Genomic DNA, 15,032 nt, shown 5'->3' on the forward strand with positions numbered 1-15,032 from the left:
TAGTTAACACAAGGCGTTCCGAGCACTAAAGACGAACTCAATAAAGGTTTGTTCGCTGAAAATCCCTCTTATTAATGCACTCTGAAAATCGAAATAACCGTTCATTTCTTTTAAGCTGTAATCTCTGTGGGAAAGTGTAACGACTTTTACTAATTCCACAAACTATATTTATAGACACGAAAACATGCTGCCATAAAGCAGTTTGAATTTGGAATTACTACCCAAACATTTAAATGTAATTTTTGAGCATTTACATTTCACTAACTTATGTTGAGCTCCCCCCTTAGAGCCTTTAGAAAAGAATCTTGTCACAGTGACAGTGTTTCACCTCAACAGGTTTCAAACACGATAGGGAACGTACAAGATAATCTGAATCGAAGAGAGATCGGAACAATCTGATGTATTGTAGTTGTAACGAAAGTTTGGTGTGAATATAAAATGAATCTGTAATCAATCTACTGAAAATTGTATCTCTAAAGAGAAAGACGCACTTACGAACCAAACCAGGTTCTTAATTTTTAAATTTCAAGTATGACCGAATCATCCTGTTCTACGTAATTCGGACCCTTCAGTTGCAAGTAATACGTGTGCCAGTGTCAGAACCCTGTATGTAATTGTCAGAAAAAGACAAACAGCCATAGATACAATCTGCTAGTTAACACAATTAATTAATTAAAATAAGTAAATAAACAATCTGTTGCAGCAGAATACAAATACCAATTATGCAAAGAACTATATACATTTTTTGCGCCATAACATTCGTTTTTCCCAATTTACTCTACCACTACACATAAGAATTTATTCTCAATCATCTCGCTTCGCTAAGCTCGACGTAATCTATCGATCGAAATATGCCTTAACTTTGGATTGTATTATAGTTAAGACCCCATTAACTTCGCTAGCCACACGTCTAATATACTATCGCCATTTTGTACGATCTTCAGCTTTCCTTAAGCCAATTGTGTGTTTTATTTGTCCTATACTCTCATATAAAGGATTCTTCCTTGTAGAGAATGGTTATTATACAGCATCAATTTTAAGGTTTCAACTCGAAACTTGCTCTAAGTTTCATAAAACACCGATAAGAAACTTTACATGGAATCATCTGTGTTTTGTGACACTTGTCCATTCGTACTCTGTACATCTTACTTTTCTTATATGAATACATAAGAACAACACAAAGAATTTTAGATTGCATTTCTTGATCATAACATTAACAGTGATGTATTAAGTTTGTTCTCAAAGTATCGAGCCAGATAACACACAAAATATATTTAGTAAAGAATGTACAAGATAAAAATCCACATTGCACGTACGACAAGGACTCCTCAATCTCCTCCAACACGTTGGAATATTACACTATTCTCCCAGCTTTGTTCCCAGTGCTCAAACCACTCTTATCAAGTATTGTCTTGAATCAAGAAATATCTCTGATCGTATTGACCTGTAACTCATCGACGTCTATCATCTCTTCCCTTTCAGGTGATATAAATTTTGGGAGATGCGGGCTCGCCAAATTAGCACAACGTGAGATGAATAGGTGAGAGTATTGTGTTGAAACTCCAATCGTAAGTTGCTTAGATCTGGGGCGTTCTTGTATTGTTTTCGTAATCATCGAAGATCATCGAGGTCGTAATGATTAACTGTTTAGCCACGAAGAGCGCAAGCATGATGGACAACGCTTTCCAGATAATAAGTTAATATGGTCTTAATCTTGTTTGAGTTTTAATGTACTTTCTTCGGGCGTAGTAACCTAGGAGACGTCTACTGGGACAACTGAGCCTTCAGTTTCCGGATCGAAGCCATACACTAGATTCATCTTGATCATAAACCTTTGATGAAACCTGGTTACTGCTGGCACTTTCAAACAAGTCAAAGGCGACTTCCGAAAGTTGTTTCTTCAGCTCTAGTAACAGTAACTACACAACGAGTTTTGCAGACATATTTTATGCCCAAAACTTCAATCACTCTAGTTACTGGAATCTGCAACTCATCTTGTATTTCTCAGTCTTGTCAATCGCTGATTGCAGCTTAATATTTTCTGGTATGGTACTCATTGTAGATATTTCAAAACGTAGATCACTTTCACACTTTCAACACACTCCCGGCCGTCTTTTAAACATTTCTACCATATTTTTATTCATGCTACTCAAATTGATTTTTTAAAAATAACGTTTGAATCTTCGGAATAGCTTTTGTGGATGGATGTTACAAAGTTTGGCATAAAATTTGATGCCTATTTACTACTCTACTCGCTCAGTAATGTGATTGTGATAGTCACACATTACATGTGGGTAATGCATGAGTATTACACAAAGTGGGCAAAGATAAAGCGAACCGGATATGGGAAATGAAACACCGAAAAGCGCTGGTATATTTGACGTAAAAATATGCAGTAATAATAATTCGTATTTCATACAGCGAGCTGTCAACGAAACACATTTAACTCGAAGGGAGAAGGAGGGAAGGGGAACACACGATCTGTGGCTGTGAAAGAAAAAAATGTTAAACACTAGAGTAGACACGATGCTCTTACATCTATCTGTCCGAAGTCTCGAAAAATGGCCTTCAACGTCCCCTGTTCTAAGCAGCTGAGAATTTTATCTGTGAGGCAACCTGAGGGCCAAAGTATACAACAATTATAACTGATCTACGGTTCCATAACTTTTTACTCGAGTGTACAATGCCTTTTAACTAGCATTTATTTGTTCGTAACATTTCTCATTTTGTGTAAGAAACGCATAACCTAAAACATCCTGAAATCATTGATTTCTTTTTCTTTTCGAATCAACAATGTACTTTTTATTCAAGAGACCAGCCAGACGTGTTCGAAATGTTTTGTCTCGCCAGCGAACTGTTGATAAGACACACAAAAGCGCATGAGAACAAGACTATGTGAATCTCAAAGTGTAACTGAGCAGAAAACCAAACAAAACATATTCGAATTATAATTTTTCGAACTGTTTCCTGTGTATCGCTAACCTAAATGTGTATCTACTCCTTACATTTTCCATTGAACTTAGTTGGAAATATTTATGAGAGACTATGAACCGTAAGAAATCTTTGTTGGATTCTTTTTCAAAGAGGTTAAATCGTGTAGTTACTTTCAGCGTTACTCGAACCAAGCATATCTGCAAAGGACAATTACCATGCATTCATATATAGACTCTCATTCATTTATTAGTAACATCTTCACGAGATTATTACCAACACCAATTTTATTGATAACGCCCAAATCCAACGCTAATAAACTATATTTCGCAAGGACAGTGTGCCCATGTACTTCATTATACAACCACTTCGTTAGGTTATTCTTCATGTAGGCCTATTAAATATAGTGCAGTGTTCAACATTTATATTTTATACAGATAATCTAGCTAAAACGCACTAGAACGGCAGTTAATGGTTTTCCATTACGGGACAAGTTGAACCGTTTCCTACGTTGTTCGCCGGTTATAAGATCGCTATCGAGCTCACAAGACAATTGTGGTAATCCAGCCACTTATCCTCACGCCGCTAGGAAGACTAGTACAACAATCATAGCAAGGACTGGAATTCATCGCAGTCTGGATAATCACCAATACTCCTACGCCAGTGACTCCCTAAATTATAATCCTTCCCACATATGAAATAAATATCAGTGTATTTAAGTTATTCGAAATGTGAAAATACCAGCGAAAGGGCATCATAATAGTGATAAACATTTCAGTGGTGCAATCATTCATAATCGTAATATCGAATATTTTGATGCAACATATGCAATAAATACTCAGTCTCCAGGTAACATATCCGAATTTATTTTATATGGTTGTTGACATTTCATGCACCTCTACATCACTGCATGTACTACATTTACCAGTTTGAAGAGAAAAGAATCTTCGACTCTCCATATTTAAGATTTAAATCTACAGTCTTTCCCTACGATTACGAGTACTGAAAATGTCCAATTCTCCGACAACTCAGAATTTATTTATTTATTTATTTTTTTGTTTGTTTGTTTCTTTTTAACACACTACATTTCCGAACAGAGATTAGCTTAAAGGTATGTAACTACTTTTACAGGCCCGATCGTAATTTTAGCGTTACCAGAAGTAAATTAGCATTATTCTTGCAAGGCCTGAGAAGTAGTAAACGTCTACACAATCCACGAACCATTGACGCACTGCAACAGAACATCCACAATACCTCGCAAACATTCAACGGGACAAGTTACCAGAAATCGCACTGAATGTGAGAAATCGAGCAACCTGTGCCTGGAATACGGAGGTCAACATTTCCAATGTTACGTGTAGAGCGTCCATACATTCCGTTTTGACCAGGACAGTCCCGTTTTAGGGGCGTATCCCGGCCGTCCCATTAGTGGATGAAAAAAAGTAGTATTTGTCCCGTTTTATGCAAGTGAAAGAAGTAAATAATAAACTCAGTAGCTTTATTCCTTGTAAAGATACTAATAAAGGTATTAATAATAACAAAGAGGCAAGAAGTGAACTGAAATTCCTTACATATAGCAGCATCATATCCTAGTATATTGTAAGTTAAATGCTGTTTATATTTTATAGCTTATATACAGTATATTATGTTGTATTATTTGGTCTAGGAATTAATTCGTGCGGGTGGACAAGAGATGGCGCAACGAACGGAGCGTCCCACAGTTCCGTGTATCCACACATGTGTTGCAAACCCCTGTCATCGCGTATCGTTCGTAGTATAGGGCAGTGGATTAAAGCGTCAACAACACCAGTTTGTAGTTAAGTGAACATGGCGCAATTTGTGCCTGATAAAGTGTTTTTGCGGGGTGTCCTGCTGCATTACTTTAACATGCAGAAAAGTGCGACTGAAAGTCATCGTATTTTGGTGGAAGTGTATGGTGACCATGCTCTAGCTGAGCGAACGTGTCAGAAGTGGTTTGCACGGTTTAGAAGTGGTGATTTCGGCTTGGCAGACCAAGAGCGAGCTGGACAGCCAAAAAAATTTCAAGACGAAGAATTGACAGCATTGCTCGAGCAGGATTCGTGTCAAACGCAGGAACAACTTGCAGCAGCATTAGGCGTTGATCAAACAACAGTCTCCAAACGCTTGAAAGCCATGGGAATGATTCAAAAGATGTCACATTGGGTTCCACATGAATTGAAAGACAGAGACGTTGAAAGACGAAAAACCATTTGCGAATTGCTGCTTCAACGACAGAGCAGAAAGGGGTTTCTGCATCGAATTATTACGGGTGATGAGAAGTGGATCCATTACGAGAACCCTAAACGAAAAAAGGCCTGGGTGAAACCAGGTGAACCAGGTCCATCACAACCAAAACGAGATATTCACTGTGCAAAGGTTATGCTGTGCATATGGTGGGATATGAAAGGTGTGGTGTACTATGAGCTGCTGCAACCGGGTGAAACTATGAATGGAGAACGTTATCGACGACAATTAATGCGTTTGAAGCAAGCTCTGGCCAGAACACGACCAGAATGGGAGAACAGACATGATAAACTTATTGTTCAACATGATAACGCTCGCCCACATGTCGCAAAACCGGTCAAAACCTATTTAGAAAATGTCGGATGGGAAGTTTTACCCCACCCGCCGTATTCACCAGACGTTGCTCCTTCGGACTACTACTTGTTTGATTGCATGAACAACGATTTGATTGGACAGCGGTTTACTTCTTCAGAAGATATCGAAACATGGGTCTCTGACTGGATCGCTTCCAAGGATGAGGACTTCTTTCGCCACGGAATCCGTACATTGCCTGACAGATGGGCGAAAGTGGTGGCTAGCGATGGACAATATTTTTCTTAAGGTATTTATGTATTTTGTGTTTGTACTACAGCTTCAATGTGTGCGTACCAACCGCACGAATTAATTCCTAGACCAAATACAATATATTATGTATTGCTAAGGTAAACAGGAACTGATTTACGCACTGACCTATTTCTCATGATTTTTAAAAAGCCTAAACCTCTCCCGTTTTCAGCTGAAAATTTTATGGTCACCCTATACATGTAGGGATTGAGAAACGCATATAAGTACGTCTTTTGTCATTGGTCTACTTGTACAATATTATCTTGCAGTTCATATGTTCATCAGGTTTGGGGTCGATTTTAATCTAGGTTCATATTGTATTAGCATTAGCTCAATCCGTTGGGGAAAATTTCACATACAGAGTGGGCGAGAATTAATTCCCTATTGAAAATTGTGGTGGGAATTAACTCCCTACTGAAAATTGTTTATATATATTTTCTTAACACAACCGATTTGCATGAAAGAAAAAGCACTTTGTTCCTTACAAGGGTAAAATTTATTACACTATATCCCGTTTGTATCAGTGCAGATTTCAACGCGAACCATGGCGCAACGTCTAACCTTGCGTGTGTGGGTTCAACTGCCTCTTCCCTCGTACCAAGTAGGCAGCTTGTGGTACACGTACAGAGATGATGAAGTATTCAATTCCTGACAGTAATCTGGTTTCCACGGACGAAAATTCAGTTCTTCTTTCAGAACAGTTCTTATTGTGTGTTGAGTTAAACCGCTTTCGCAAGATACCTGTCCTTATCATTTCTGAGGAGTGGACATTTCCTGAACCATTTGCACATTTTAGTCTGTCTTGGATGTTAAGAGGCGACCGCGTCTCCTAATATTTAAGAACCTGCGTCCATTTGGCAATTCCTTGTGGTCTTTGCATCTACCGAGGCACGAAGTCCTTTCATTTAACTCAACACACAATAAGAACTGTTCTGAAAGAAGAACTGAATTTTCGTCCGTGGAAACCAGTTTACTGTCAGGAATTGAATTTTCATCTATGCAAATCAGATTAATGTCAGGAATTATTCCCGGAAGACTGTGATCATCGGTTGGAGTAGGGAGAGATAATGCCTGTTTGATATGAAGACTAGCCCGATTTTTAGGTAATGTTTTGTGATCAGATGAAGCAGTGTTTCATGTTGGTAGAATTTTTAACCGTTACAATTGTTATTAATATGCAGGAGAGGATCCGAAGGTAGTTGTTGAAAATAAAGTGAACACCGACCAAAGGTCTCAGGGTGATGCAGCTTGACTTTCACGAAAGTTGTGGATCCATACGTCACTCGGGGCACAATGAATGCAAAATGGTACCTTGCTACGCTTTAAGATTATATTTACAGTATTTCATCCACGTAGGACAATTACAGTAACGACCTAATCTTTATGTAATATGGAGCCCTCCTTATTTCCCAAGTCCTGTCTGTGTGTGGCTCAACACCCATTTTCCAGGACACTAGCTGGGATGTCGTGATGCTCTTGAACGGCCAGAACGGAGTCCTGACCTAACGCCCTGCGACTTCTTCCTCTGCGGGTGGGTGAAATAGAAGTTTATCACACAATCAAAAACTGTTGATGAGTTGGAGGAGCGAATTTGCCAAGTTTTTGCAAACGTACCTCTGGATTACCTGCAGAATTCTGCCGCCAACATTCCCAACAGTTTACGAAAACTGGTGAATAATGATGGCGGTTATGCGGAATTTTAGTAATGCATAACAATTCTACCAATTCTTTTTGTTTCATGACAATTAGTTAAGTATTCTTTTTTTTAAATGTTATATAAACAACTTTTAATAGGGAGTTAATTCCCGCCCACCTGTATTTCTTTAAAATCCAGAGGAGACAATATTTCACTGACAGTAAACATTCTTTCAATTACCACGTGTTGACACGAAAAAAGAACATGTTCACATATGAAGATAATGCATTTATTTGCTTCGGTCTGTTCGAAACTTCAAGTATAAGTGAAAATAAATTAAGAACAAACAACGAAGAAACCAAGTTAATACTGTGTGGATAATAAGTAAATGAAATAAAATGCCATGAGCCGATCAGTACGGAATTGTATACCTACTTTTGGGCTACCCTGTATAACAAGACTCCCACTTTTATATTCTGTAACGCTATCTTGGTCAATCTCCTTACTTAGTAGCATCTGTTACGATTGTTTTCAGAATGTGGCTACGGAAATTGGAAATTAACTAAAACCTTTATAAAAATTGCCATATATTTTTATCCAAATTGTGAACGTTAGATTATATGGAAGAACAAATTTAATTGTACGGTGTCTTTACTTTGGGATACATCCCGTTTGTACCAACTGCCCACACAAGGAAGAATTTATCACATCATGTAAAATCCTTTCGTCATAAATTGTGTATCGTAAGTGCAATAAACTACCGACAAGCTTTCTTCTATCTCATTCCTGACATGAGTGAGTGTGTGGTCTCTTCCTCATAGCAGAGTAGCCAACTTTCATATTCTCAGCACGACGTTACACTCCTGGATGAGTAAAAACTGAGGGACACTGTTTCCGAAAAAGTGAAGAGCGGTTGACATTGAAGAGAAGTAAGTGCATTTGGACGTGGAGACAAGGAGTGAAACGAGAGGTCAAAGTTCCTAAGGAGAGCAGACATAAAGTTCATCTTGCCAGAGGTGCTATGCACAATCGGATGTAAAAAAGAATCAAGAGATCCAGGGTCGACCGACCAGGCCGTCAACTTGTTGCGTCACTCTAGGCTGAAAGATAGGCAATGCAGAGCCAGTATCTCCGAAAGTATTTGCTAAAAGAGCGTACAAACATTCTGTAGACCATACTTATGTTTAATTTCTTATAATGGTTATTATTTCAAGCTGTACGCATATGCTGCAGATTCTTGATATACATGTATCTCTCCATATCTGACTACTATGATGTAACTAGGGATAGGTTTTCTTTTTTAATGCATATTTTGAGGCTTAGTGCAAACCCTAAAGGTACTCACACATTTCTGCACATATTTGAAGTTACGAGTCATTGATCGATCACTTCGCATACAACTAAAGAAACAGAAAAAAATGAGAAAATTTCACAAATTACAGACAGGTAGAAGAGAGATGTATGTACAATTGCAATGGGAGGTTTCAATGCAGTTGAGGGAGAAGCACAGGACAGCAGTGTCGTAGGCAAATATGGTTTACACGAAAGAAATGAAAGGGGAGAGGGCTGGTTAATTTCTGTAGACAGAATTCACTTGTAATTGGAAACACTTATCGGCACAAAAGAACACATACAAAAATCCTCAAGAGACGGCCGAAGATATCAACTACACTATGTTGTGATTTAGGACAGATATTGAAATCGTTTGAAGAATGCGAAGACCCTTTGAGAGTCGATATTTTCTCTGATCATACGTTTGTGCTGGCCGAAGTGGATATTCAGCTGAAAACTGCAGTCAGAAGAAAGGCAAGCAATAAGAAGTTGAATACTGAAATGTTAAACAAAGAGGAAAGAATAGGTGCAGACAGTGGCGTATTTAGGGGTGGGCTTCCGGCTTAAGCCCCCCCGGAAATCTTACTATAGTAAAGTATATGAAATATCTTACAGAATTTTCACATTTTCAGGCAAAGCCCCCCGAAACAAAATCGTAAATACGCCACTGGGTACAGGTAATACTAGACGGAGGGTGTGTGTGTGAGCGTGTGACATATTAAGCTTTGCACAGAGTAGGCTGCAGAAGAAGTAAGTTACTGAGAACACAGAACGGCTACGAAACAATACGTGAGAGAACAGATGTCGCAGATTAGGGAAAGGAGAGCGTGGAAACAGATGGATAGAAGAGGGCAGAAAGATATATATAGGAAGTTACACAAAGAGTTGTAGGAAGCAAACATAGAAAGAGAAGAACTTTACAAAAGAAAATGTGATTACATAAAAGAATTACAATTGGGAAATATGAGGAAAGGTTAGGTTAGGTTAGGAAAGAAGGTGAAATCTACGGAACTTCGGAGGAAACAGGGAGATATTACGATGGTCGTAGAAACACAACAATGAGAAAGTAATCAGCGAGAGGAGTACGGTCTTATAAAGATGGAAAGATTACGTTGGGAATTTGTATGAGGGTAGGAATAGATGTTTAAGTAGAAAATGAAATACGTGAGGATGATACACGGTTTAGTATTCTTCAGGATGAGTTTGAAAAAGTTACATCCGAGATTAGGAATGGAAATGCAAACGAGATAGATAATATATCAATCGAATTCATGAAGAATATGGGAGACAAGGGCAACAAATTTTCGACTCTGCAATAAAATATATGAAACAGGAGAGTGGCCAAAAGATTTCCTGAAGACGAGAATGATACCACTGGCTAAGAAACCGAACCGAAAAAGATGTGGGGACTACAGAACTATCACTCATATATCGCATGCAGGAAAAAATATGCTTCGAATAGTGAACAGACGGTTATCTGGAAGATGATGAAGAACAGAGTTTAGGAGAGCTAAGGGCCCAAAAATGCAACTGTCTTATTAAGAGTATTCGGTAAACGGTTTACAGTAAAGGGAAAGATGTATATGTTGTATTTATCTAGAAAAGATTTCTGACCGCATGACCTGGAAATTATTGTTGGGGGTTGTAAAGAAGGTTGGAATGGAATGGAAAGACCGAGGACTCGTAAGAATGGAAAGATCGAAGAACTTACATACGAACCAACAAGTAAGTATTAGAATAGGGGAGAAAATGACGAAGAGAGTGCAACTAGAAGGTACTTTGACAGGGATGTTGCCTCTCGCCAACATTAGTTAATATGTATCTAGAAGAAATAGTGAAAAAGAGCCTACGAAATGAAGACGGTATTTTGGCAAGAGATACGATGATTAGGTATATATGGTTTGCAGAGGGTATGGTACTTGTTGCAGAACCCGAAAAGAAAATCAATAAGGTGTTCTGCAACTTCAGTAAGAGCTGTGAATAATATAGGACGAAAATAAACATTAAAAAACAAAAGCCATGGTGATTTGAATGAAGCGGTCGGTGTCAAATATTGAAGTAGAAAGGCTGGAAATAAAATAGTTTTCGATACCTGGGTAGTATTATTAGTGAAATGTCAATGTGAAATAAAAGCAAGAATAAGAACGCGAAAGGAGCTTTTACAAGGTAGAAAAATCTATTGTGTGGGTCATTGAATAAAGAGTTGAGAGAAAGATTCATAAAATGCTTCGTATGGAGTATTGTACTGCATGGGGCAGAAATGTAGACATTACGCAAAAACAATGAAAAAAGACTGGAAGCTTAGAATGTGGGCGTAAAAAAGAATGGAATTCGCTGGGTGGAGCGAAAACTAGTTCGGACGCTAGCTGAGAAGGAACTGTATTATGAGCGACGTGCTAGAGAGTATGGTGGCAGGAAAGAAAGGGAGGGAGCGAAGGAGGATACAGTTGATGACCGGTACTGAAACAGAAAAGTCGTACATGAAGACGAAGTTGTTGCATGAAGACTGTGAAGCATGGAAGCCTTAGTTGCGGCAAATGACCTGCCAACAATGGCAGAATTCCTATGATGATGGTTCTACTTAAAATAATTCAAGACATGTCTGAACCGTTTTTGAACTTTCTCCTTAAGGAAAAAGAGTGGCTCATTAAGCTTACAAACCAAAAATTCTTACATCTATTTTTCATTTAAAATAATTAAAGACGTGTTTTGGCGGTTTTTAGGAGATAGTGAGCGTTTACCTCTGCTCTTGGTTCCTTGGTTCGATCCCAGCTCGCACCAAGTCGGCTTTGTGGTTATCATAATCCGTGTGTGGGGTTTTTCTCGGGTTTTCCCGTTTTGTCCCACTTTCTTCATTCCGCAATTTCATTCATTGTCATCATCACTGTCTCCTTTAGTCTACATATGCATAGTTAGTCTATGTCTTCCTCGTCATCAGAAAATAGATCACTTGTATTACAATTATTCATACAGGAAAGTCCTTGACAGTTTTTACACATAGCAGAACATAACAAATCCGAGTTTCTACAGTAACATTTGTTATAGTATGTCGATCGACATACACATGAAATAAGCTTAATCAACTCTGGAGGTGCTGGATTCCTTGACATCGGCACTGGAGACAAGGCATTTCCCAACTGTACCGATCCCCAGTCGGCTGGGTTCGATTTATTGTCCTTCCATAGCTAGACCTGAAGGTACACGCGATACGTATGTTGGGCAGTTGCATCACTTGTAGGAGGTATTGATGAAAGGTTAAACGTCATGTTGAAAGGTTGCTTGGATATCACGTGATTGTACCTGTAGTACCGTAGACTGTCCAATGTTTGTTGTTGTCCACCACTATACAAATGTAGTAAAAATATTTCTCCTGCTTTGGATATCTGCTCTCGGCATCTCCACCCAATGCATTGTTGGCTTCCTACTTTCTTGACCGTTGAAACCAGGGTCGATATGAGTATGTATAGAACACGGCTCTGTAGGTCACGAATACATTAGTCTAGATGTCACAAATTGAGGTGTGTTCGAACAAGAATCGAAAAATCGATCGACGGTACACGACAGTGTTGTGTTCACTTTTCGGGGTCACCGTGCGCCACTGGAGAGGCTTCCGATGGAAATCTTTTGAGTCTATCCTCATCTTCTGACTGCTGCGTAATTCTATGCCGCACACTACCCATGAAACCACGGAGACCCAGCAGGAACTCTACAAGAAGTGACGAGAACCGGCTTAGAAGCAAGGATTGTTTACTTGTGGAGGCGCCTATTTCCGGTGACCGGCGGGCACTTCGGACAATGTTTGTATGGGGAAAACATGCAGATATGCTGGTTTCCGAATATGTAAACCCTAATGTCACATTTGAAGTTGTGCCAGTGTCAGGGCCCAAAACAGCCAGGCACTGCTGATCGCTCTCGGCAAATTTGAAACTGTAATCGATTCTTTCCCTATCTCAAGATTTCTTCTATTTAGATCTGTCCTTGTTGAAGGATGATTGGTGATCATGTTGCAAGCCAGTAATACATGAAGTTGTCAAATGAAATAATGCAAAGAGTAGAAGAAAAGAAAATTAGGACTGACGTGTGATCATTGCATTAATGTAGTATAAATATTATGAATAACAAAAGTCATGGTTTCATATAAAATCGATGTTTATCCGCGCAATGGAGGATCATTGACTGAAGTATTGATATGTTGTACGTGTGGTGCAAAATAATGCAAAAATGTGTGTTTATCAGCAGAAAGTGGTAATTAGTTATTTACTAGCGGATTAGCGATGAATTAATTCAATAGAAACAGATTAGCCTTTTACGTTATTGTGTCCAAAAGAGTAACTTGGTGAACTTCCATATTTGTTAGTAGAAAGGAAATTTGTTATATTTGTAAGGAAAACAAAGTATCTTCCATTTGATCAAAGGTAAACCCTATTTTAGTACTATGTAGAATATTTCAAAACAATACAATGCATTCCAAAACAATACATTGTATAATACCTGAATTTAACAGACAACGAACAGAGAGAAATGAAGAAACTTTCCATCCCTCACTAGAATGTTTTGGTCATACAAAATAATCGATCAGTAAGTAGCACTTACCACCATGTCTGATCCAGCTTTCGAAGTATCACTAACAGCTGATGGGGACCTGTCCACTGGTGAAGGGGTGAGGGAAGATTGAGGGACAGGATCACCACTACGTGCTACCACCAGCTCCACCAGACCTCGAGCTTTCTGCAAGATGCTGATGGCTTGCTGGTGGGAGATGTTGGAATCCAGGGGCTGGCCATCGATAGCTAGGATTTGATCTCCTTCATGTAGTCTACCATCTCTGCAAAGACAAATTACAACGGTATTATAATAGATGTTACGAGTACTTTCCGCACTATAAGAATTGTTACATATTATTCTAGCTTTACGTCAAACGACTATAGGATGATTGTGGAATGATCATGCAGCTTAATATACTAAAAATCACTGAAAACTTTCTACCAAAATATTACAGTCATGCTTACGATGAGGTAAAAGCATTTTTCTTACATGTAATACTTCGTTGAGCATGTTAACTGTTAACGTCACCACATTACTTTCGTTATATCCCATGAAGAAGAAACACGAAATGCACGTCTACCGATTATGTCATTAACGTTAACGAAGACAGACCAAAAATTGTGACGAAAGAATTAATGAATTGAAAATAGTGTGAGGAATCAAAGCAAGAGGAAACTAAAGAAGTCTCGAATGGTGCCAGGAACACAATATGATTGTAATACAGGGGTATTCAAGAAATTTTTGAGGCATTTATATTATAGCTATTATTTCAACAGTATTTGTCCGGATTTCATGTTAGAACGTTATTCTCTTCAGAATAAAACAGATCTTTAAATATAATATGGCGCCTGTTCATATGATGTACAAAGAAAAATAAATTTGGAGAAATTCGGAAATTTCCTCGAAAAATCCCTCAGTTCCCTGAAAAATCTGCAAGTTACCAATTTCCTGAAAAATCTGCAAGTTTGGAGCCCCCTAGATTGGCCTCGAATCAGAGTACGTAATCCTAATGTACCCTGAAAAATATGATTGGTTATTGGTAATGTTTGCGTCAAATACCATGCCTACATCCTGAATACCGACGTGGGGAAAAAGTATGACGTAAAATAAAAATTTTACATGTGATGTCACACCTAGCTTTGACGCACGTGCTTTAGAAGTCATGTTACACACAGTAACTCTTTGAAGAATTGTTTGTAAATAACAATAATAATAATAATAATAATAATAATAATAATAATAATAATAATAATGAATCAAATAGCTTCTATATTCTGTCAAAAACAAAAAGAAGGGAAGGACAGAGAGCCAGGAGAGGAGGGAGGAAAGGGCTGGGATAATAACGCAAAGGCTATTTTTATTATTATTATTATTATTATTATTTCTCTGTAAATCTTTCAGAAAGAGGACGTAAGAATCTGCGAATGAAACCGCTTCTATTGTCAATCAATATACGACAAATGAAAGGAGTAAGGGACATACCATGTATTCATTTCCTTATCGCACAACCTATCATGTAACCTTACAAACACGCACAGATACAATGTGGTATCAAAAAGTTTCGAGACTTTGTTTACAAGAAAGTACTTTATTTATCTACATTTACATATTATCATCTTCAAAGCAGTCATTTTATACGGCCATGCGGTGCTCCGAGTTTCTGGCACTGCTGGAATGTGACCTGGATGTATTATTTTCGAAGCGTGTCAAGCACCTTCTA

At 38.3% G+C, this 15,032-nt stretch overlaps 1 protein-coding gene across 9 annotated transcripts in view; it reads right to left on the reverse strand.

The window, feature by feature from the left end:
• Positions 1 to 15,032, reverse strand: part of LOC145673181 (multiple PDZ domain protein-like) — an 817,414-nt gene that overhangs the window by 544,584 nt on the left and 257,798 nt on the right. For all 9 annotated transcript variants that reach the window (XM_081742643.1, XM_081742640.1, XM_081742641.1 and 6 more), the window contains one exon: positions 13,361 to 13,592. In XM_081742643.1, the coding sequence (XP_081598769.1) occupies positions 13,361 to 13,592 (232 nt within the window). The remainder of the gene's footprint in view (positions 1 to 13,360; positions 13,593 to 15,032) is intronic.

Source organism: Thermobia domestica, chromosome 16, assembly GCF_964235325.1.
Source record: "Thermobia domestica chromosome 16, izTheDome1.hap1.1, whole genome shotgun sequence".
Classification (NCBI taxonomy): Eukaryota; Metazoa; Arthropoda; class Insecta; order Zygentoma; family Lepismatidae; genus Thermobia; species Thermobia domestica.